This window comes from Oncorhynchus keta, chromosome 31 (assembly GCF_023373465.1).
Source record: "Oncorhynchus keta strain PuntledgeMale-10-30-2019 chromosome 31, Oket_V2, whole genome shotgun sequence".
NCBI classification, from domain to species: Eukaryota; Metazoa; Chordata; class Actinopteri; order Salmoniformes; family Salmonidae; genus Oncorhynchus; species Oncorhynchus keta.
Window position 1 is genome coordinate 23,538,727 of NC_068451.1, and position 25,990 is coordinate 23,564,716.

General features: G+C 42.2%; 1 protein-coding gene across 6 annotated transcripts in view; it reads right to left on the reverse strand.

Moving 5' to 3' along the window:
• Nucleotides 1–25,990, reverse strand: part of LOC118371308 (hormone-sensitive lipase-like) — a 43,538-nt gene that overhangs the window by 13,189 nt on the left and 4,359 nt on the right. For 5 of the 6 annotated variants that reach the window (XM_035756715.2, XM_052489987.1, XM_052489985.1 and 2 more), the window contains exons 2-5: nucleotides 9,020–9,261; nucleotides 8,264–8,548; nucleotides 8,064–8,154; nucleotides 294–439 (exon numbers count right to left, since the gene is read on the reverse strand). In XM_035756715.2, coding sequence (XP_035612608.1) covers nucleotides 294–439; nucleotides 8,064–8,154; nucleotides 8,264–8,548; nucleotides 9,020–9,261 — 764 coding nt within the window. Of the gene's footprint in view, nucleotides 1–293; nucleotides 440–8,063; nucleotides 8,155–8,263; nucleotides 8,549–9,019; nucleotides 9,262–24,258; nucleotides 24,300–25,990 lie in introns of all 6 variants that reach the window. The other variant, XM_052489986.1, reaches the window with a different exon arrangement.

The following is a 25,990-nucleotide window of genomic DNA, read 5'->3' on the forward strand; positions in this document are numbered from 1 at the left end:
TGAACTTCCGGTCATTTGTAGGTCAATAAACTTGACAAAAGACAAAGTTAAGAGCATCTTCTCATGGCAGGGAAGCATCCAGTAAAATCTAAACACAGTGACAGTATTACAAGCTCTAACTACATAACTATGAGAGGCATGAAAGAGAGTCAAGATAGCCAACAGGACAAACGCTGAGACAAACACATGCAAGGGAAGAGTAATCTACCACTGAGCTGTACATCCCAGCGCAAGGGAAGAGTATTCTACCAGCCACCCATTCCAAGGTCCATCCAGAGTAGTCAGTGACTCACAGATAGAATCTCAGTCTCTGTGATGTTCCAGAAGGCCTTCCAGAAGTGGACGTCCAGGTTCTGAGTGATGCGTTCAAACTCCACCCCCCTTAGCTCCGGGTCGATGGCGTATTTCCCTGAGGTAAAGAAGGAGCTGGCTGCTACACCTGGAGAAAGAGGGAAGGGGGAGAGAAGATAGTGGAGAGATGGTTGTAGGAGAGATGGTTGTAGGAGGGAGGCAAGAAGGAGAGGGTGATAAATACAGTTGCAGGTAAAAAAGTGGGTCATGGTAGTAGAAGTGGCAGAGAGGGAAAAATGTATAGGTATGGATAAAGATGAATGAAAAGAAAACAGGGAAGAAGAGGGAGTGAGTAGCTAACATCAAATCACCACCTCACTGAGACAGAAACACAGGGAGGGGGAGGCAGAGACTGGAGGCAGTACATGCTAGGAGTGTCTGGATGGGACGGAGCAATGGTCACTTGTTGTCCAGGAGAGCTGAACTGTATGGCTATTTGTTCTGCCACAGCACTAAAACAGATTCCCCTAATCTAATTAAATCACCAAGACTTGGTTAATAGGTGACCATGGGGATACTTTGACCATGTCAAAGGCTGGCTCTATGTCCCAGACAGACTATAGCAGTGGTCAGGGGGACAGATACTCACCGTACGGTGCAATACCTCCTTCCTCCACTGGGACGCAGCATCGAGCACAAGACAGTGTTCGATCATATCGTTTGTGTGTGCTGTCACATCCTTCATAAAACAACAGGTGTAGACTAACAATGAAATGCTTACTTGTGTGTGCTGTATGGAAAAGGTGTTTCTGTACTAATAAGTGTCCATATATCCATGACCTATGAAATGTTGGAATCCTTCTAGACTAATGTCATTTGGGAATTAAGAAAGAATTTCAAATGTGTGTGTGGGTTAATGGGCAATGTAAGTAAGTCTCCATTTAACCTCTCTTGGGTAGGGAGCAGTATATTCACCTCCGGATGAAAAGCGTGCCCAAAGTAAACTGCCTGTTCCTCAGGCCCAGAAGCTAGGATATGCATGCATTTTGTAGATTTGGATAGGAAACACTAAAGTTTCAAAAGCGGTTAAAACCATGTCTGACTATAACAGAACTGATATGGCAGGTGAAAACCTGAGAAAAATCCATTCAGGAAGTGGAATTATTTTCATGTGGCTGTTTTTCCAACTTAATGCCTATAGAGAACCCACTGGGTTAGGAATCAGATTGACATCTAGTGGAAGCCATAGGAACTGCAGTCTTTAGACATGGTTTCAGGCACTTATTTTGAAAAACGACAAGTAAACAGCCCTTTTGGTCAGAGGAACTTTACAGACCTGATTCGACGAGCTCCGTTTGTTATTTTTCCTTTCTATTTAAAACGGTATTGTCCGGTTGAAATATTATTGATTATAAAGACAAACAACCTGAGGATTAGTTATAATCATTGTTTGATATGTTTCGACAAACTTTACCGGTACTTCTAGTATGTATTCGTCTGCCTGCTGTGACCGCCTTGGAGCTATTGGATTACTGAACAAAACGCACCAACAAAACTGAGTTTTTGGGACATAGAGGGACTTTATTTATTTACTGTGTAACTGGGAGTATTGTAAGTGCAACCATATGAAGATCAAAGGTAAGTGTTGTATAGCACACTCTATTACTTATACCTAACATAAGGACAGGACATGAAACGGGAGTAGAAATTAGCGTGGACATTGTTTAATGGGTTTCACAGGAAGAACATTCCAACGTAGGTCAGCATTGGGGGGTTACAGGTGCCCTAACGGGACAAAACTAGAATATCAATACACAACATATTCCTCCCCCTTTTAGCTTTGATCACTCAAGGAAAAAGTAAATAGTCACCGTTTTGCCTATTGTTTTCTTTAATATATATTCTATTAATGTAAATAAATTAACTTCTCAGAATAACCTTTTCTAAACTAGGGATAGAGGGTAGACTGCCTCAGTCCCCAGACTTAACCCTGGGGTGTATTCTGCCCCAATGTCGGTGGTTAGTCTGAACTAAATAGTCAACCTGTCAGGTGGTTGTCTTTCTCTTGCAGGGTAATAACGACATACAAGTGAGTCTACAGTCACATTATCTCTGAGTCTGAGTGTTGATGGTGTATGCCCAGACTGGGGTGCAACAGTACCCCGAGTAGGCACTCTGGCTGGTTCAGGTGAGTCTGGAGCACTTTCCACATTCGTAGGTTGCTGCAGTGGATGTTCAGGTGATAGCCCATAGTCGTGGTAGGTCTCCAGTAGCTGCTCTTGGTTTGTCATTTGACAGGAGTCATCCCGAGGTTGGTTCCTTGCAACAGTTGATCCACTTGTCTTCTCCATATGCAACCACTGTGGCTGGTATCCACTTTGGACCTTTGCAGTAGTTCCGAGCAAGATCTCGCTCTCCAGCTATGAAGCTGTGTTTTGCTTTTCTCCGTCTCTCCACCTGTGCTTGCGGTTGTGTCTGTACAACCGGTCTCGACTTGAGGTCTCAGGAGGTCGAGTCGCGTGTGAAGCAGTCTTTTCATCATGGCTGACGCGGGGGCCACTTTGGTTGTAGCATGGGGAGTGTTTCTGTAAGTTAACAGGAGGTATTTAGACGCCTATTGAGGGAGCTGTTCCCTGGTGATGATTTAAAGCTTGCTTCATCGTTTGGACAAACCTTTCAGCGAGGCCGTTCGTTGCAGGGTGATACGGCGCTAACTTGATGTCCTGAATTCCATTTACTTCCATGAATGACCGGAACTCTTCAGACACCAGTTGGGGGCCATTATCACTAACGAGTTGCGTTGGCAATATTCGATGGTTCTTTCAGCTGAGGTACTCTTCATCACTGTGACCTCAGGCCATTTGCTGTGTGCGTCAACTACGACTAAAAACGTAAGATCCTCCAGTGGGCCTGCATAGTCTATGTGGACTCGCTGCCAAGGCTCCTCTGGGAAGTCCCATAGGTGTAGTGGCGCTAGCTGAGGCATGTTCCTTATCTTTTGACATGCAGAACATGACTTGACCTCATCTTCGATAGTTGCGTCCAGACCTGGCCACCAAAAGTAGCTGCGTGCAATCTCCTTCATTCGCACCACGCCACAGTGCCCTGAATGGAGTTCTTCAAGCACCTGCCTTCTCAGTGGCGGCGGTATGATGACTCGAATACCCCATAGCAAGCATCCAAACTGAACTGTGAGTTTGTTTCTCCTCACTTGGTAAGGTTGTAGGCTGTCCAACATGTCTCCTTTTCCACAAGTGACAATGTTCACGACCTCAGACATCACTGGATCAGTGTGGGTGACCTTTTTCACTTGGACAGAAGTAACTGGGACATTCGTCACTTCATTGAATTAGAAGATTTCAGCCTGGGAGTGCTCAGTGTGTGCGACAGGTAAGGGAAGCCTTGAGAGGCAGTCTGCATTGCTGTGCTGCTCAAACCTTCTGTACTTGATATCGTTCTGGTGAGCAGATAACAATAACGACCATCGCTGCATGCAAGCGACGGAATGCCGGTGGTGTGGGGACCAAAGATGGAGGTGAGGGGTCTATGGTCCGTCAGCAGTGTGAATCAACGGCCAAACAGAAACTGATGAAATGTCTTAACTCCAAACACAAGGACGAGTGCTTCACGCTCTATCTGTGCATAATTGCTCTCTGCTTTACTTAAGGTTTGTGATGCGAAAGCAATTGGCCTTCACTTGATGGCATGATGTGTGAGACAACCGCACCAACGCCATAAGGCAATGCATCACATGCCAACTGTAATGGCAAGTTGGGGTTGAAGTGGGTTAGGGCCTCTGACTGAGCTAAGGCTTTTTTCACTTTCTTGAAAGCCTCCTCACATGTGTCTGTCCACTTCCACTGTTTGGTTGTGTTCAAAAGTACATGCAGTGGCTTTAACATGTTAGCTAGGTTTGGCACAAAGATTGTGTAGTATGTCAGTAGTCCTAAGAATGATCTTAGCTGACTCACGTTCTGTGGGGATGGAGCTTCCACAACAGCCTTCACCTTCGATGGCATGGCCCAGGTACTCAGAGGACCGGAAAAACTTGCATTTGTCCTTCCAGAACCTCAGACCGTACCTCTCCAATCTCTGTAGTGTAGAGTTCAGGTTTCTCAGGTGCTCCTGCTCATCTTTGCCAGTGATGAGTAGATCGAGGTAACATTGGACCCCAGTGAGCCCGCTCAGTATCTAGTCCATAGCTCTCTGAAACAAGGCCGGAGCTGAGGTGATTCCAAATGGAAGCCTCCGGTACCTGTACAGTCCTTTGTGAGTCACTATGGTCAACAGTTCTTGTGACTCTTGGTCCACATGCATCTGTAGATAGGCCTGACATAAGTCTCTTACTGAATTTTTGTCCTCTAGCTAAACCAGAAGTGGTTGTCAATGAGGGGTAGTGGATATTTTTCAGAGTGATCCATCTTTTTTTATGACTGGAACAACGGGTGTAGCCCATTCACTAACATTCACTGGATCCAATACTCCACTCTCGACTCGTCTGTTTAGCTCAATTTCAACTTTTGGTTTTATGGCGTATGGGACAAGTCTAGCTTTGAAGCATTTTGGCTTGCTGTCTGGTTTCAGTCAGTTGAACTGTTATGTCCTTTATTCTGCCATGGTCTCCTTTGAACACATCTGCGTGTTTCCTCACTATCCCTTGTAGGTTGGTGTCCTCTTTTGCAACCATGTGAATTTCCTGCCAGTTTAATTTGATCTTTTCCAGCCATTTGAGTCCTAGCAATGCTGGATGGTTGCCTTTCACAATGTAAAGTGGTAGCTTTACCTTCTGTTTGTTGAGCTCCACTGTAACAATCACGCTTCCTCTCACTGTATGTTTTCAAAGTAATCTTTGTGGGCTGTAGTGTAAGGTGATGTAGTTTCTCCTTGTATACAGCCTCAGACAGCAAAGATATGGCTGCTCCAATGTCCACTTGCATCCGTACTGCGTTTCCATCCAGTAGCGGTGTCACCCAGTACCCATATCAATTGTCTGAAATTAACATAACATGCAAAGATTCCTCCCCTTCAGACACTTTGTTCATCCTCTGTGTGCTCCATTTTATGCACTTTCTTTTTGTACTTCCTGAAGTGGCTTTTCCTTTGTTCAGTACTTTTGTTTGATTGTGTCTTTTGGTTTTTACATGCACGTTCGATGTGACCCTTTTATCCACAACTTCTGCAGTCTGTTTGCACCAAGTGTTTGCACCAACACTCCTCTGCTTGGTGACCTGGTTTCCCACAGCAATAGCATGGCTTCCCACCTCCTGCCTTGTTTTTTAACCACGTAGACACCTTATGCACTTTGGTCGATGTACTTAGCTGTTGTGCGTCTTTATTTGCCATTTCCATTGACGTACTCAACATTACAGAGAGCAATAGAAGTTACTCTCAGTCAAAAGGAGTTTCTGAATTGCCTCGCTGCGCATGCCACACACTAACCCATCACGTATAGGGTCACTCATTGCTCGCCCAAATTCAGTTTTCAGATTACTGTTTCAAACAGCCACAAACTGAGATTGGTTCCCTCTCCTCTTGATTTCTCTTATGAAACCAGAATATCTGCAATTATCAGTGGTTTGGGAGAATGTCCTTTTAAAAAAAGGTAGCCACAATTTCATCATATGATTTATCACCAGGTTTTTCAGGCATTACTAGGCTACGCAGTAGATTGAATGTTTTTCCTCCCATAAGTGAAAAATGTTGGCACAACAACCTCTGCTTTAATTCCATTTGCCAGCACAAAGTACTCAATACGTTCTTGGTAAGAACTCCATTGTTCTACAGATTCATCAAATGTTCCTACATTTCCAATCAATGCAGACATTTTCGATTATTTTTCTTTCTCACACTTTTCAGACGGTCCCGTACTCCCAGACCCTTTTCTTTTTTTTAACTCACGCTGACTTCACTTTCTCCCGCAGCAAAATTCTTTCTATCCCTCGAGGCCGTGACATCAAAGGCTAGCCAGCATCACTCAACTGGTTAGCTCCACGTTTTGTTTGAGTCTTCCTACTGCGGAATAATTTTTTTTTTAACTCAGACTTTCTGCAGAAGATGAGCACAAACGTGAGAACTTTTCTTCCTCGTCTCCAGTTTCGTTGTATAGCACACTATATTACTTACACAACTAATGAAAGGACAGGACATGAGACGGGAGTCGAAATTAACGAGAGCATTGTTTAATGCGTTTCACAGGAAGACCATTCCAAGCATTTCAATGTAGGTAAGCCAAGGAGAGTTACAGGTGCCCTAAAGGGACAAAACTAGAATATCAATACACAACATTAAGGGGTTCATTTTAAAATCGCCATTTCTGACTTTTGACTCCTCTACCTGGCTGGAAAATGCTTGTATGCTTTTGTGTGCTGGGCGCTGTCCTCAGATAATCGCATTGTATGCTTTCGCCGTAAAGCCTTTTTGAAATTTGACACAAGGCTGAATTAACAAGAAGTTCATCTTTAAACCGATGTAACACACTTGTATGTTTTACACATTTTTATTATGAGTATTTCTGTTATTGAATTTGGCGCTCTGCAATTTCACCGGCTTCTGGCCAGGCCACGCTAGCATCCCACATACCTTAGCGGTTAACCTCTTGGTGTTAGGGGGCAGTATTTTAATTTTGGGGGAAAAAGTTCCCGTTTTAAACGGGATATTTTGTCAGGAAAAGATGCTAGAATATGCATATAATTGACAGCTTTGGATAGAAAGCACTAACGTTTCAAAACTGTAAAGATATTGTCTGTGAATATAACAGAACTGATTTTGCAGGCGAAAGCCTGAGAAAAATCCAATCCGGAAGTGCCGCAGGTTTTGAAAGCTCTGCGTTCCAATGACTTCCTATTCAGCTGTGAATGTACCATCAACCAGCTTACGCTTTCTACGTATTCCCCAAGGTGTCTACAGCATTGTGACGTAGTTTTACGCATTTCTGTTGAAGAATAGCCGTAGGCGGCCACATTGCGTAAGTGGTCACATGGTGGCTCCAAGAGAGAATCTTGCGTAAATTACAGAAGTAGCCATTACTCCAATCGGTCCTAGTGAAAAACTAATTGTCCCGACGGATATATTATCGAATAGATATTAGAAAAACACCTTGAGGATGGATTCTAAACAACGTTTGCCATGTTTGTCGATATTATGGAGCTAATTTGGAATATTTTTCGGCGTTGTGGTGACCTCAATTTCCGGGCGATTTCTCAGCCAAACGTGAAGAACAAACGGAGCTATAACGCATACAAAAATAATCTTTTGGGAAAAAAAATGAACTTTGGCTGTCTACCTGGGAGTCTCGTGAGTGAAAACATCTGAAGTTCATCAAAGGTAAACGATTTAATTTGATTGCTTTTCTGATTTCCGTGACAAGGTTGCCTGCTGCTAGCAAGGCATAATGCTATGCTAGGCTATGATAAACTTACACAAATGCTTGTCTAGCGTTGGCTGTAAAGCATATTTTGAAAATCTGAGATGACAGGGTGATTAACAAAAGGCTAAGCTGTGTTCCAATATATTTCACTTGTGATTTTCATGAATAGGAAGATTTTCCGTTGCGTTATGCTAATTAGTGTCAGATGATGACAACAGTCCCGTTCACGGGGGTGTCACTACAGGTTAATGATGTATTGTATCTAGCATTGATATTCACCCTCACAATCCCTTCACGTCGACTGAGTTGCCATGTCAGTAGAATGGTTTAGGATGTAAATGAGAATTTATTAATGATTGAGTGGCTTTTGTTTCCATCAATAGGGAGGTTTGCTGGAGCCACTGACCAATGCCTGACTGGTGGCGCCTGTAGTTCTCTCCGAAGGCCACTAGGCCGATGGCTATGGTCTGCAGACAGGGACGGATGGCTGGAGTGAACTTGAAGAGAGACATGAACACAAATCATGACAAAATATTTTTCCCTGAGGCTAACCAAAAGTGCTTCAGTCATTCCAAAAGTATTCCTCCCTCCAAATCTCCCCCCTACCTGGAATCCAAGACAGCGTCCGTAGAAGCAGCCCTTGTGCATGGAGGAGTACTCCCGGACAAAGCTCTGACTGAGGCCGCTCTCCTCGTGGAAGAAGAGGTTCCCGTGGCTGTTGTCGTGCAGCAGTCGCTGGGCCAGGTAGAGCAGGGCTCTCAGCTGACATAGGGCCGAGCAGTAGGCCTCCATCTCCCCTGCGTTGTGGGCCGTCCGAAAGAAGATGCTGCGTCGGTTGGTGGAGATGTAGCGCCCCTTGTGGATGATGTGGAGAATGCAGCAGCGCACCACCTAGGAGAGGGGTGGGAGGAAAAAGAGAAGGGAGTGAAAGAAATAGGGGGAGGAGGAAAAGTGCTTGTGTGAGAGATAGAAATAACATTAAAAAAAGAGAATGTCAGAGCAAAAAACATCAGGTACAGAAAAGGAGTGTAAGAGACCATAAAAAAAGGTGGAGACAGAAATTGAGACTACTAATAGAGGTAAGCAGCTGGCAGAGAGGTGGTCATGATTTCTCATCAATAAAAGAGGGATCCTGAAAAGGTTATATCGTGACACTCAATCAATTGTTAGCAAAAAAAAAAAAAAAAAGCAGAAACAAAAATAAACTTGAGGCATACGATGCTGGTGTTGAGTTTTCCCCAATTTTGAGGTCGTCAGGCACACACACATATATGCACTAACAACGCTGAAAAACACACTCCATCAATCTCTCTTAACTAGGGAGTTGTCACACATACAGACAAACAAACCCTGCCATTCTACCTTGACTAGAGAGCGGTATCCGTTGGCTGGTATGTGTGGGTCAAAGTCAAAGTGGTGGTAGACAGCAGCAAAGCCGGAGATGACAGGTTCCAGGCTGCGGGCGTGCTCCTGGATCAGGGTCATGGTGTCCACCAGTCGCTGTGCCGCGCCCCCCTGGGCCCCCTTACAACCCTCAGAGAAGAACGTAGCATTCTCCTCACACACACTGTACAAGGCAGTAAACACCGCCTTTGTGTCCATCACTGGAGGGGAGGGAAGAGGAAAACAATCAGCATGCAACACCATACAAAGACTGATCCTGTCTTATTCCCCCCAAAATAGGCTATAATACTCACTTCATTCAAATGGCTAACCCACTATAGCCAGCCTTATACAACAGGTGATTTGGAGTAAGAGTATCCCATGACATACTAGACAACATACACATAGCCACATTCAGAAAAACAGATAGTTTGCATCATTACCCTAGCAACGCAATACTGCTGTTACTGGGGTGGCACATTTTGGGTAATATTCAGAGGTGGAAAATTTCCGTGGGAATAAATGGGAATGAATATTAATACCTTTTAAATGTCGATGTTTCTTGCTTTGGAGATATTTACCATATCACATGGAGCCCGAAACAAACCTTTTACCTTATCATAAGTAGACTATTGCAAATGATTAAATCCTTCCAATAGAAATAAAAACACTTAGTCACGAATTGAACAAGTTGACTTCACATGGAATGATTTCACTGAACAAAAGGGAATATTGAATGATCCATCGCATCTCCCAAAAACATTTTCAACATACATCTGTAAAATGATAGTCCAGAAACTAAAGCGTTGGTTGTCTTCCATGACCTCCTTAATGTCCACCTCTAGAACATCAGACTGAGGCCTCATCTACACTGTCACTTTCCAACTTTCCTTGCCTTCATCCAGGCCAAGGTGGCGAGACACAGTAGTGATGACACCATAGACCTTGTTGATCTCTGCAACAGACAGGATGCGCTTGCCAGCAAACTTTGGGTCCAACATGTACGCTGCGGCGTGTATGGGCTTCAGGCAGAAGTCTTCACGCTTTTTGGTGTATTTCAGAACAGCAGTTTCCTCTGCTTGGTGCAACAGTGAAGTGAGCAGGGCAGTATGGATTTCTTCTCTTACGTCTACAAGCAGAGTCTGATGGTATTGTCTCCCTCAATCCATTTAATGGCTACTGCTATAGATTTCAGGAGTTTCAGGCCGCTTACCACTCTCTCCCAAAATACATAATCCGGGAGGATCCTGTTGATGGGGCTGTCCATATCAACAGATTGATACAGACATTTATTGGAGACTCCTTCCCCTCCAGAAGACTGCCAAACATGACAACACCACCCCAACGGGTGTTGCTGGGCAGCTTCAATGTGGTGCTCTTATTCTTCTCACTTTGCTTGGAGGGGTAGATTGCTGCTATAATTTGACCCTTCACATACTTAACCATTCCCTTGGCTCTCTTGTAGAGTGTATCCATTGTTTTCAGTACCATGATGTCCTCGAGGAGCAGATTCAATGCATGAGCCATGTGATGTGAGGGTAGGACACCAAGCAGTCTTCATGTTCGCAGCACTGTGTCACCCGTGAAAATACGTTCTGTGGTCCAAGGTCATTGATGACTGCCTTCAGCTCATCTGCAACGTAGAGACCGGTGTGCCTGTCCCTTGTAGAATACTGGTTGAGGGGAGATGATAAAGCTAATTATTCCTTGCCCACGAACATTCATAAATCCAAGCTTCATTCCTCTAAGACAGTCATGTAATCATCAGAGATGATTGCAATACAGTCTGCTTGCTCTATGATTTGCTTGACCTTCACTTGAGCTCTGGTTGGAGGGGTGTATGCTGGGCGAAGAACATTCAGAAATCTCTTCCAATACACATTGCCTGTGAGCATCAGAGGTGAACCAGTTGCATACACAGCTCGAGCAAAACATTCATCAGCATCTCCGACTACGTTCCTCCATTGAGTAAAAAAAACTTCTGATTCAAGGAGGACCATGAGCTGTTGCTATTGATAAGATGTCAGATTCATAATTTTTACTTCTAATAGAAGTATAGGGACTTCTGTCAGAGGTTGCTTGTTGTGAGCGCTCAGGGAACTTTATGCACCTGGCCAGATATTTCAGCATCTTTGTTGCATTCTTCACATATAATTTGGCACAGTATTTGCAAGTGTACACAGCTTTTCCTTCTACATTAGCTGCAGTGAAATGTCTCCACACATCAGATAGGAAAAAGCCAAGGGCACTGTAAAGATTAGAAAAATATTTTTAAAATATTTTGTATTTTAAAAAAATACCATTCCATGTACAGATAAATAGTTAAGGCGTTAGATTAAACTCCTCCTTTGTAAGATAAAGTTTAATATTAAACAAGGAAACAGGTGAATTAACACTCAGTTAGCAGGCTCGAGCAAGCTAAAAACCCACATGGTAGCAAAAACTGACTAGCAGAAATTGTTAACATTAGAAATGATTTAAACACTTTTCTGTAGGCTACTATTTACTAGTTATCAAAAAATCATGTATATCATAAAATATATTCACCCAAATCATTATTTTAGTAAAAACTTATTAGAAAGCATGTAGTCCTTGGCTCAGACAGTGTAGTAGTGTGGGCTCAATAGCATCTCCTTAGTGTGCAATATCTTGTGAATCAGCTGTATACGTGATGGAAGAGTGTTCTGCACATGTGATGGAAGAATACATTGTGCATGCAGAGGGTTGCAATTCAAATGGGAATAGTTTAACCAAAATATGCCACAAGACCTAGAATTGCCTTTGTGTATCCCACAAAAAAGGTTCATGGTTATAAGCTAACTTTCTTGATGAATTTAAGCAAAATTCCACAAATTCCCAGGTTGAACTTCCCATGGACAATTCACGGAATGTTTGACCCTTTGCAACCCTAGCGGTTCCAGATCCACAGTAATCTGCCACTGTAAAAAGCATTGAGACATTTGCAACATTGAAATTCTCCACTGGGTACTGTAATAACGAATGTGTCGAGAGTCAGGACGAGACAAAGCTTCTCTCTGCCGGTCTAAATCATGAATCAGCATAGCTTTTCTGGATATATACACAAAGATGTCAATAGAAAAACAGGTCAAATGAAACAAAAATGCAGCTCGTTTGCCGTCTTTCAACTTCAGTCTGAAGTGATTGTGTTAAGTGTGTAGCTAGCAAGGGGGAAGAGCCTCCATAGCAACCATTTTTGGGTAGTTGTGCTTTACATGGCAGTCAGAAAAAGACCATGTCACAACCATGATAAATGTCCTAACACATGGCCTCATGTATTATTGCTTAAGTATAAAAGCTGATTGAGTGAAATGTTGCGCAAGCTGAGAAAACTAAATCCAAGCTTCATTCCTCTAAGACAGTCATGTAACAGGAGCAGAGAGCAAGTGGTGGAACACACCGTGTTGCTGTCTTCCTCCATCCGTCTTTCCACTCTTATGGTCCCCAAGGGAGATCCATGACTGAAACAATTTATGAGGAGATCATCAAACAGAGTAACCATGCATTAACAGTGAACTGAACTGCCACCCAAGCAATTAAAACCTAACGCCCTGGTGGACTCCTTGTTGAGTAGCCAGGCTGCCTGCTGTATTGAGTTCTAGTGAGCCACCTGAGATCAGTTTCCACAGCAGAGGCACAGGGCAGGGCAGAGCAGCCCAGGTGACACATGTACTTACTGCGGCAGCGTAGCCTAGTGGTTAGAGCGTTGGACTAGTAACCGGAAGGTTGCGAGTTCAAACCCCCGAGCTGACAAGGTACAAATTTGTCGTTCTGCCCCTGAACAGGCAGGCAACCCACTGTTCCCAGGCCGTCATTGAAAATAAGAATGTGTTCTTAACTGACTTGCCTGGTTAAATAAAGGTAAAATAAATAAATAAAAATAGAATGACGAAGCTGGAGAGAGAGCAGAACAAGGGGAACAACTACGCCAAGTCCCAGAGCGAGTGACGTTTGAAACACTATTAGCATGCACCCCGCTAACTAGCTAGCCATTTCACATAGTTTACACCAGCCTAATCTCGGGAGTTGATAGGCTTGAAGTCATAAATAGCGCAATGCTTGAAGCATTGCGAAGAGCCGCTGGCAAACGCACAAAAGTGCTGTTTGAATGAATGCTTACGAGCCTGCTGGTGTTTACCGTCGCTCAGTCTGACTGCTCTAGCAAATCATAGACTTAATTGTAACATAATGACACAGAAATACGAGCCTTGGGTCATTAATATGGTCGAATCCGGAAACTATTATTCCGAAAACAAAACTTGTGATATACGGAACCGTTCCATATTTTATCTAACGGGTGGCATCTGTAAGTCTAAATATTCCTGTTACATTGCACAACCTTCAATGTTATGTCATAATTACGTAAAATTCTGGCAAATTAGTTCGCAATGAGCCAGGCGGCCAAAACTGTTGCATACACCCTGACTCTGCGTGCAATGAACGAACGCAAGAGAAGTGACACAATTTCACCTGGTTAATATTGCCTGCTAATCTGGATTTCTTGTAGCTACATATGCAGGTTTAAAAATATATGTGTATAGATTTTAAGAAAGGCATTGATGTTTATGGCTAGGTACACATTGGCGCAACGACAGTCCTTTTTCGTGAATGCGCACTGCATCGATTATATGCAATGCAGGACACGCTAAATAAACTAATATCATCAACCATGTGTAGTTATAACTAGTGATTATGATTGATTGATTGTTTTTTATAAGATAAGTTTAATGCTAGCTAACAACTTACCTTGGCTTCTTACTGTATTCGCGTAACAGGCAGGCTCCTCGTGAGGCAGGTGGTTAGAGTGTTGGACTAGTTAACCGTAAGGTTGCAAGATTGAATACCTGAGCTGACAAGGTAAAAGAAAAACTGTTGTTCTGCCCCTGAACAAGGCAGTTACCCCACCATTCCTAGGCAGTCATTGAAAATGAGAATGGGTTCTTAACTGACTTGCCTCGTTAAATAAAGTTGTAAAAATATTTATATATATATTTTTTAAAATCTGTGGCAAAAGGACGAGTGGCAGACAAATTCTTTCAGATAAACCTTCTCGGACAACACACACACTTATGATTATACTAAAAACGCAGGATGACCAAACATGTACTCGCGGACCACACACGTTTTCCTTCACCACTGGTGGTGTACAGCTCAGTGTGTCCGCCTCAGTCATTTAGCGGTGGTGGAACGCCACGGGCAAAATCATTTCTGCCACGCCCCCAAAAAATATGTAACATAAAAATTAAAGTATGCCGAGGCACACTGAAGGCAAGATGCTAGAACAGACCACATTTACTATTCCTCTGCTAACTAAACAAGTAATGAATAGAAAAATCACAACCCCATAGTATAACAAATGATCTATTTACCTAGTTCTGCTTGTTCTTGTGCGTTCTATGCAAGAAACACTATAAATACAAACGTGGACACCCCTTCAAAATAAAAGACACGCCATGCAATCTCCATAGACAAACATTGCCAGAAGAACAGCCTTATTGAACAGTTCAGTGACTTTCACAGTGACACCATCATAGGATGCAACTATCCAACAAGTCCGTTTGTAAAATGTCTGCCCTTGCTAGATCTGCCCCGGTCAACAGTAAGTGAAAAAAATCATGACAAATTCTTCTGTGAGAAGTACAGGCACAAGGTGCATCACAGAGTACACTAAACATTATGAACACCTTCCTAATGTTGAGTTGGCTTGATGTCCTTTGGGTGATGGACCATTCTTGATACACATGGGAAACTGTTGAGTGTGGGGAAACTGTTGAGTGTGAAAATACAGCAGCATTGCATTTCTTGGCACAAATTGGTACACCTGGCACCTACTACCATACCCTGTTCAAAGGCACTTAGTGGGGGGAAAAGTATTTAGTCAGTCACCAATTGTGCAAGTTCTCCCACTTAAAAAGATGACTGTCATTTTCATCATAGGTACACTTCAACTATGACAGACAAAATGAGGGGGGGGGAAAAAATCCAGAAAATAACATTGTAGGATTTTTTATGAATTTATTTGCAAATTATGGTGGAAAAATAAGCATTTGGTCACCTACAAACAAGCAAGATTTCTGGCTCTCACAGACCTGTAACTTCTTATTTTAGAGGCTCCTTTGTCCTCCACTCGTTACCTGTATTAAATGGCACCTGTTTCAACTTATCAGTATAAAAGACACCTGTCCACAACCTCAAACAGTCACACTCCAAACTCCACTATGGTCAAGACGAAAGAGCTGTCAAAGGACACCAGAAACAAAATTGTAGACCTGCACCAGGCTAGGAAGACTGAATCTGCAATAGGTAAGCAGCTTGGTTTGAAGAAATCTGTTGGAGCAATTATTAGGAAATGGAAGACATACAAGATCACTGATAATCTCCCTCGATCTGGGGCTCCACGCAAGATCTCACCCCGTGGGGTCAAAATTATCACAAGAACGGTGAGCAAAAATCCCAGAACCACACAGGGGGACCTAGTGAATGACCTGCAGAGAGCTGGGACCAAAGTAACAAAGCCTACAATCAGCAAGGGCATTGAAGATGAAACGTGGCTGGGTCTTTCAGCATGACAATGATCCCAAACACACCGCCCAAGCAATGAAGGAGTGGCTTCATAAGAAGCATGTCAAGGTCCTGGAGTGGCCTAGCCAGTCTCCAGATCTCAACCCCAAAGAAAATCTTTGGAGGTAGTTGGAAGTCCGTGTTGCCCAACAACAGCTCCAAAACACCACTGCTCTAGAGGTGATCTGCATGGAGGAATGGGCCAAAATACCAGCAACAGTGTGTGAAAACCTTGAAGACTTGCAGAAAACGTTTGACCTCTGTCATTGCCAACAAAGGGTATATAACAAAGTATTGAGATAAGTATTTGGTCAATAACAAAAGTTTATTTTCCACCATAATTTGCAAATATTTTGTCTGTCATAGTTGAAGTGTACCTATGATGAAAATTACAGGCCTCTCTCATATTTTTAAGTGGGAGAACTTGCAATTGGTGGCTGACTAAATACTTTTTTGCCCCACTGTAATCTTTTGTCTTGCCCATTCACCCTCTGAATGAAACACATACACAATCCTTGCATCAATTGTCTCAAGGCTTAAAAATCTTTAACCTGTCTCCTCCCCTTCATCTACACTGATTGAAGTGGATTTAACAAGTGACATTAGGTTGTGTATATTCACTGTGTTTATGCAAGTTTTAGCATGTATTGAGGAATTGTCTCAATAGTAGAGAGATCACATTTGGGATCAAGCTCATGATTTGCCCATTGTAAATGCAAAAAGGCTGAAGCATGGGGTTACCCATTTATTTATTTATTTAGCCACTACAGGTGATATTTCTTATTGCTAACAGCATACCTGATAATATGGACCAACCTATATGCAAGGTCCAATATGTAAAAATGATTTGAAATCATTTTACGAATACTATTGGGAGGTGTTCTGGAGGTGGAAATTATATTTCAGATGGTGTTATTTTATTTTAATTCATTTTGGAATAGAATGTAATTTTATAAAGTCAGCAAAACAGCTTCTCAGAGATGTACTACCTAAACTTGTGCAATTTGCTCACTGATCTTTCATTGTCAGTTTATTTATTATTATTTTATTATAATTTTTACCCCCCTTTTTCTGCCCAATTTCGTAGTATCCAATTATTAGTAGTTACCATCTTGTCTCATCGCTACAACTCCCGTATGGGCTCGGGAGAGACGAAGGTCGAAAGTCATGAGTCCTAGAAACACAACCCAACCAACCCGGAAGCCAGCCGCACCAATGTGTCGGAGGAAACACTGTGCACCTGTCGACCTTGGTCAGCGCGCACTGCGCCTGGCCCGCCACAGGAGTCGCTGGTGCAGCAATGAGACAAGGATATCCCTACCAATTTGCAACAGACACAGAGGGCGCAAGACCGAGAGCGCGCAAGACAGAGTTTAGCTGTGAACATTGGAAGAGCAATCTGATCTAATGTGACGACTGCAACATAATGCAGTATTGGGAGGTGCTTAATAATAAAGACCAGAATTAAAACCCAGGAACAAAGTAAAGTCCAGAGTGTGGCAGCAGCACAAGCCTAAGCCTTGCTGCCGGGCCAGTGTTGGAAAATAGTGTAAAATAACCTGACATTGCTTAATTAGTAGCAGCATAACAGCCCGCAGAACAAGATCACTGCTGATACTGAATAAACAGCAGTTGTTGCAATTTGAACCAGAATAAATCAGCATTATAGGCCCTCACAATTTTTTGGTAGATATCTTCTCACGAGTCTTACCATCTCTTCATCATGTGTGAATGATTATGGGTCATGCCTAATGTATTCGACACATCTTTTTTTGAAATGACAATGAAGACCATTGTTCATCAATAAAATGCAAAGTCATACACCTAAATTAATCCAGGATTAGTCGAATACTCTAATCTCTCTCCTTCAGCCTATTATCTGTCTCAGTTGAGGCAGCAAGACCGAATGTAAGTTTCAGCTTTGCGTCGTTAAATCTAAAGAATATCAGACACGCATAGCAAAGCCAACTACCGATAATTCACTTGACTAAGGGCCATCTGCATTAATGTATGATGCTAAAGTGAATGACGTACGTGTGCATAACTCAAGGCAGCAGATAGAAACAATCCATTGATAAACAAAATATTGAATCACAACGTCTTTTGCATAGAAGTGTGGGCTGTAGCATTTGACTTAATGGTTTAGAATATAGAATCAAGTGTTTGGCACTCGCTATAGGCATCATGCATGTTTACTTTTAAAAAGAGATTTAAATTCTGCCCACACCTCTACAGAAATTAGATCAAATTTACATTATTTTTTTTACTGCTGTGGCCTAACTCGAATGGTTTCAAATTATAGAGCAAACATGTAACCCACGAATGATGCAGCGCCTACCCCTTGGGCCAATTGAGATAATGTGACTAACAAATTTCAGTTAATTACTATAGCTCCCGCCTTGGGCCAATCAGTGTAATTTTGTAAGTGGCGGATCTCTATGGCAAGACTCAATTCATCAAAGTTGTCAAACTCGTCCCAGTGCTGTCTGAGATACTGCGTGTGACCAACGAACAGAGACAGATCCACAGTCCCCTCCCTGATTCCATTGTTGGGGATAAAGGGTGTTGTCACCATAAAAAGGTGAATAATTGCTTAATTAGTAGGAGCATAACATTTTTGTTGACAGCGTTATTATGCTAGTTCACGCGCTCAGTTTTACAACAGGTCTGATTTATAAAAGGAAAACCTGTGTAGGTATGGCAGTTTATACATTTTAGACCTACTTTCAGAAATGGCGCAAGCAGATATTTAGTGTGAAATATACAGTTATAAATGAGGCCCCTGGTGTAAAAGTTGACTTATGCCACTTTCACTGTGGTCAGAATGGTTGCAATGTAATGTGACTGTTTGGATCACAGTCAGGTTCTTTCCAAATATTTTAGATGGGTGTTCAGGACTGAACAGCTGTAGCTTGCTCAGACTGTTTCCATTTCTATAGACTTGTCTTTAAGGCCACGCCCTAACTTGGTATCGGCTCAGATTAAATAGGAGCATAGCATCATAACCTATCGCACAGCAATACTGTAAAACCTTTTACATAAGCTACCCGTCTATTTATTGTGTTGGCAGAATGTTTTAATTCTTGCTGTACTTGGCCAAGGACTGTGGCGGTTTCTGAAAGAGAAAACGATGGAAAATGTGACCCGTTTCAGGAAGCTAGGCGTATGTCACACGTCACTACTTCACAGGAGAAGCATTTCAAAATATATATATATATATAGTAGACAGCATTCTCACATAGGTATTCCTCTTGTCCAGGTGGGTTAGGGCAGTGTGCAGTGTGGTTGAGATTGCATCGTCTGTGGACCTATTTGGGCGGTAAGCAAATTGGAGTGGGTCTAGGGTGTCAGGTAGGGTGGAGGTGATATGGTCCTTGACTAGTCTCTCAAAGCACTTCATGATGATGGAAGTGAGTGCTAAGGGGCGGTAGTCGTTTAGCTCAGTTACCTTAGCTTTCTTGGGAACAGGAACAATGGTGGCCCTCTTGAAGCATGTGGGAACAGCAGACTGGTATAGGGATTGATTGAATATGTCCGTAAACACACCGGCCAGCTGGTCTGCGCATGCTCTGAGGGCGCGGCTGGGGATGCCGCCTGGGCCTGCAGCCTTGCGAGGGTTAACACGTTTAAATGTCTTACCTCGGCTGCAGTGAAGGAGAGACCGCATGTTTTCGTTGCAGGCCGTGTCAGTGGCACTGTATTGTCCTCAAAGCGGGCAAAAAAGTTCTTTAGTCTGCCTGGGAGCAAGACATCCTGGTCCGTGACTGGGCTGGGTTTCTTGTAGTCCGTGATTGACTGTAGACCCTGCCACATGCCTCTTGTGTCTGAGCCGTTGAATTGAGATTCTACTTTGTCTCTGTATTGACGCTTAGCTTGTTTGATAGCCTTGCGGAGGGAATAGCTGCACTGTTTGTATTCGGTCATGTTACCAGACACCTTGCCCTGATTAAAAGCAGTGGTTCGCGCTTTCAGTTTTACGCGAATGCTGCCATCAATCCACGGTTTCTGGTTAGGGAATGTTTTTATCGTTGCTATGGGAACGACATCTTGAACGCACGTTCTAATGAACTCGCACACCGAATCAGCGTATTCGTCAATATTTTTATCTGACGCAATACGAAACATGTCCCAGTCCAAGTGATGGAAGCAGTCTTGGAGTGTGGAGTCAGCTTGGTCGGACCAGCGTTGGACAGACCTCAGCGTGGGAGCCTCTTGTTTAAGTTTCTGTCTGTAGGCAGGGATCAACAAAATGGAGTCGTGGTCAGCTTTTCCGAAAGGGGGGCGGGGCAGGGCCTTATATGCATCGCGGAAGTTAGAGTAACAATGATCCAAGGTTTTACCACCCCTGGTTGCGCAATCGATATGCTGATAAAATTTAGGGAGTCTTGTTTTCAGATTAGCTTTGTTAAAATCCCCAGCTACAATGAATGCAGCCTCCGGATAAATGGTTTCCAGTTTGCAAAGAGTTAAATAAAGTTTGTTCAGAGCCATCGATGTGTCTGCATGGGGGGGGATATATACGGCTGTGATTATAATCGAAGAGAATTCTCTTGGTAGATAATGCGGTCTACATTTGATTGTGAGGAATTCTAAAATCAGGTGAACAGAAGGATTTGAGTTCCTGTATGTTTCTTTCATCACACCATGTCTCGTTAGTCATGAGGCATACGCCCCCGCCACTCTTCTTACCAGAAAGATGTTTGTTTCTGTCGGCGCGATGCGTGGAGAAACCCGTTGGCTGCACCGCCCCGGATTGCGTCTCTCCAGTGAGCCATGTTTCCGTGAAGCAGAGAACGTTACAGTCTCTGATGTCACTCTGGAATGCTACCCTTGCTCGGATTTCATCAACCTTGTTGTCAAGAGACTGAACATTGGCAAGAAGAATGCTAGGGAGTGGTGCACGATGTGCGCGTGTCCGGAGTCTGACCAGAAGACCGCTACGTTTAACCTCTTTTACGAAGTCGTTTTTTGGGGTCGCTGCATGGAATCAATTCCGTTGACCTGTTTGTAAGGCAGAACAAAGGATCCGCGTCGCGGAAAACATATTCTTGGTCGTACTGATGGTGAGTTGACGCTGATCTTATATTCAGTAGTTCTTCTCGACTGTATGTAATGAAACCTAAGATAACCTGGGGTACTAATGTAAGAAATAACACGTAAAAAAATAAAACACTGCATAGTTTCCTAAGAACGCGAAGCGAGGCGGCCATCTCTGTCAAGCAAATTGCATTGCTAGTTACAGCCAAATATGACCAATCATTTCGAGTGGTTCCAATTACTAATTTGACAACAGCCAGCACTCCCTGGTGACTTTCTTCAGCAAAGATGGCTGACAAAACATTACAGGGGAAGCAAATGTAAGTAGTTAAAGGTTATGTTCTAAAAAGGATACCTTTAATGTTTCACTATTTTTTATGAAATTCACTCTCCTCTGAGGAGCCTCCACTAACTGGCAGATATTTTGTGTACCCATGCTTAGATTAAAGATGGGAAGGTTAAGCTTTTAACTGATTTACGACACTTGTATTTTCATGAATGTTAAATATGACTATTTCTGTAAGATGAACTTCGCGCTCTGCAATTTCACCGGAAGTTGTCGAAATACGCTAGCGTCCCACTGATCCGCAAGAAGTTGACAATGGAGTCACAATAATGCAAAGGGTCTACTGCTCTGAATCAACCACAGGACCAGCTCAAGCATTGTAACTATGCTGCTTAGGAAGAACACAAGCAGTCTGAAGCAGATCATAAGTTTAAGCTAATGCCAGGAAAAAGACAAAAAAACATATAGCCAGCTAGTTAACGTGTAGGTTGAAGATTACAAGGTTAAGACAATGGGGTTCTAATATCCCATAACTCTTTGCTAATTACAAACTGCCCTCAGTCATTATATTTCTATAGGCGGTAGGCTACACTCTTCTGGGCAGATCGCGCTAGAACCCTGTATGGAAGATATCCTTATTACAGGGATTTACACTAGAGCTAGCACTCAACAGGCCTACAATCCCCGGCCTAAAGTGGACACCTTCGCTGCGCCAAATACAATAACGTTACACCGCAGAGAATGACAATATGTTTCAATTTGATGTGCGACATGAGGGATTCACACGCTAGGCAAGTGTTGCACAACAACAGATGGAGAAAACCTACACCAGTCGAGCAATTCATTTCAACAATAATCTTCATTTTAATTTGACTTTACAAACAAGAGGGCTTAATTGAAGTCTATTTCTTCAGAGCCTAGACCTATATAAAATAACTTAACTGGCTGAGGTAGGCTATGAGGCTTAACAGTGTAATAGAAGCAGGATTTTTTTTATTAGGCCTACTTACAATTGCAACTGGTCAAATGTATCATCATACATAAAACAATAATTTAAAGAAAAAGGTCTGCACGTTCAAACTAAAACAAAGTAACTAATAATTCAAAGCGCACATTTGTAAATCCCAAACTCTAAAAGTAATTGGAAAGGTAGATACAAATTATGTGACATTGTGGTTACAATAAAGAATTTAGACAATACTTTTTATAGCCCGGCTACTGTTGTGAAAATCCCTCAACTTGCAATGTAGTCGATGCTTAAGTACTCTAAAGTGTTACATTTCTAACTCAAATCAGCATTTCTCCACCAACATCTTTATGCTTTTGTTAATCTTCTTCCCTTTTTTTATGCAATTTTGTTGCATTAAAGAGAAGTCTATCTTTAATTCTGTAAATAACACTAGTATCTTTTATCAATGTTTTATGAGTATTTCTGCTAAAAATCACTGGATGTTTTGGAATCAAAACATTACTGCACTTAAGGCGCCAATGTAAACTGAGATTTTTTGATATAAATATGCACATTATCGAACATACATGTTTAACATGATGTCCTATGAGTGTCATCTGATGAAGATCAAAGGTTAGTGATTCATTTTATCTATATTTCTGCTTTTTGTGACTCCTATCTTTGCCTGGAAAAATGGCTGTGTTTTTCTGTGAGTTGGTGGTGACCTGACAATCATTTGTGGTGCTTTCGCTGTAAAGCCTTTTTGAAATCAGGCACTGTGGCTGGATTAACGAGAATTTTATCTTTAAAATATAGTGTCAAATACTTGTATGCGTGAGGAATTGTAATTATGAGATTTTTGTTGTTTTGGCGCCGTGCACTTTCACTGGCTGTTGGCGAGGTGGGACGCTACTGTCCCACATATCCCAGAGAGGTTAAAGATGCCCTCTGGAGGTCAAACTAGCAATAACTTGAAGTAACAGAAATCATGTCAATTAAATTAAATGACGTGCCACAGAATGCTGCAACTTTTAAAGGAGGAACCACTGTACTCGTTTAGATACGTGACCCATCCACTTAGCAAGATGTAGCTGGAGGTTGGTTATGACACTTCTTTCACATGACCCAACCATTTAGACAAGTATGTATGGGTAAGCATCATCTAACAATTATTAAATATTTTGTAAATATTTTTATCTGGACACTTTCTATTTTTGATATTACATCTATGCAAGTAACCATTTACTTTGCCATTGTTCCTCAACTGCAGTGTATGCCATACCATTTTGTAGCTCTGAGTTGACATTCATCCAAAGTAAAAAACACAATTTCAAATTTTGAAACATAAGACTGAACCCAGGTGGTCGGTCACAAACTGTTGAGGACTTAGCATAACATTTGAATTCAACAATGTTTTGCATTGACTTACCCCGCAACCTAACATGCCCGTGAATTCTTAAACATTGTCGAGGCTAGTAATTATTATTATTATAATTTTTTTTACAGTTGGCTACAAACAGTAGCAGCATAAATATTTCAAAGTAAAATATCAACTGTCTACATGTTCACCTTAAATTCAACTAGACTACAGACCGGCTGACTAGAAAAGCTAAGGGATTTATTCTGCAATGGTGGTGAAAATGAAAGAGATTCTAATGTCTATTTAAAAAAAATTAAAAAATGTAAATACTAGTTTTCGCTCTTCTCACTAAGGCCAAATCGCTGGATCTTGTTTTATGAATAAGTGTCTCATATCCCCCATGTGCACAAAATACTTAGGCTACTTGCAATACAATACTTCAACCACTAGAGAATACATACAGGGTCTATTTTGTACTCAAGCGACATTCATGAGGTTTCTGGCCCACTATTTATCCTGAGAACATGACATTAAGAGGGCAAGAGGACAACTCAGACCACTCAACCATCAATCTAATCAAATTAGTGAAAGCAGCAACACACTATATTCTCTCTCAAGTCTATAGAGATAGTGGCAGCCTACGCAAGCAACAGCGGTTCTAAAATCTCTGAAAGAACCTAGCATGGTTTCAGTCGCACTATAACCATTCTGACCAGTCAACTTTTACACCAGGCAGTTAAGTGTAAACAACCACACTGAACTAAAAGCGACATCTGGTCCCAAGACATTAAAGATGGATGAATACCGGCATTAATAAATCATGTACAACAACTACCACCAGCAGCACAACAGGCTTCTAATGAGCCCTACAGGGGGAATGGTGTGGATGGGTGAGAGAAAAAGATAAGGTAAATAATGTGTATGCGCAGGCAGATACATGTATAGGCATTAAGCATGCTGTAGGTCACAACTACTCTAAAGCCATGAGTATAAATAGTTTTTTTTACCAGTGTCCGGGTTCATGGTTCTGTCCTTGTCAGTCACCTCTCTTCAAAAACAGCAACAAGAGAAGGAGGGAAGAGAAGAGTGAAGTAAAAGAGACAGAGTTTTAGGATTTATCCTCCCGCGCTTCACCTTCTCTCCCTCACTTGGTGACTCTTCCCCTGTCTGTTTTTGTGTCAGGCAGCATGTCATTCTTTATCCACTTCCAACCAGTCTTTTTCTATTCACTCTGTTCTCCTCTCCCCCACTCTGTTTTAAAAGGGCAGGGATTCTTTCGCCACATGCCAGCAGTCCCACTGAGCTGTACTCTGGTGACATGACTCTTTTCCCAGTCAGGGTAAAACAGACATTGTTCGCATGCACACAGTATACACACAGAACCGAGCAGGGGGATTGGGTGCATGCATGTTCCCTGATGTCAGATTGAAATACCCTTTTCCAAGTGTTGATATACTGTAGCCTAACCTCTGCCTCTCCCCCCTGGAAGTTAGTAAACTTGGCTATTATTGGCTGTTCAGCAGGCAACTCCGTGACCTTCAGCCAAATTGGTAGATACCATGGTCAAAAGACAACTGCGTGTGAGCATGTGAGAGAAAATTCCTTTTGTCAGATTCTAGTAGAGCACTAACAATAAAATCAATAAATCATTCTTGGGGAAGTGCGAGAGCTGGCCGAGACAAAAAGTCATATTGAGATAAATAACTATTTTAGCGATAAATGTTTTAATAGACAGTTAATTTACATTAGCAGCAGGGCTCTAGACATTTTTTCCAGTGCCTAGTCAGTCAACTGAGATGGTAGCCTATGATTAAAAAAGTAAGCCATTTCATCAAACATCCAGGAAATGCATGATTGCTATTTTGATGTTCAACCTGTCAAAATAAGCTACAGAATGATCAGATATATTTTTGGCTCTTCAGGGAATTTATCGACATCTTTGTGCATATTGGAGTATAAACTATAATATTCACCACCTGAGGAAGTGGGAAAATAAAAAAACACTTAAGAGATTGCTAACTCTGAATATGATATTGTTGCTATATAGTCGTGTAGGCTAATTGCTTAATCTACCAGTAAAATGTAGGCTAATGTCCTATAAAAACTTTGCAGCACTAGGCCACATTGGTAAGAGGAAAGCAATGTCGCTGTCGATAATTTTCGGTTTATCATCCAAGCTCTAGGTTTTAGATCCTTCGTTTTCTAGTTATGATGAGGTAAGCCAGTTGTAAAGGAATTTTAAAGCAATATTATTCTAGATCAAAGGGTAGGTCTACATTTAATTCACTGAATTTACAGGAGGTACATTTAAAAGTATGGTAAAGTAGGCTATAGGATAAACTAATTAAAAGAGTAGACTTCGGGCAACGGTCCAACAATTCCTCTTTCTCAGCGATGTGTCATTCTGGTCATGCACGCCACGGCCGACATAGCTAGTTCGTAGCTAGCCAGAAACTCCCCCCGTATGTGTCAACATCATTTCACAGGATTTGTTTTTTGGACAGAAGATGTAGAGATCGGTAAGAAATAGCTTCTGTAGCCAAATATCTTAGATTTGTTTGGTCATGATTTAAATGACACGCCCCAAAAGCATTTTAAGGCTAAATTGACCACAAATACAAAGTTGCCAATGTCTACGCAATTGATACGAACAAGTGACATAAAATGAAAACCTAGAGGACTGCATTAAAATATAAACCGTAGACTAATTATATTGAAATACATTTCATGTTCAATCAA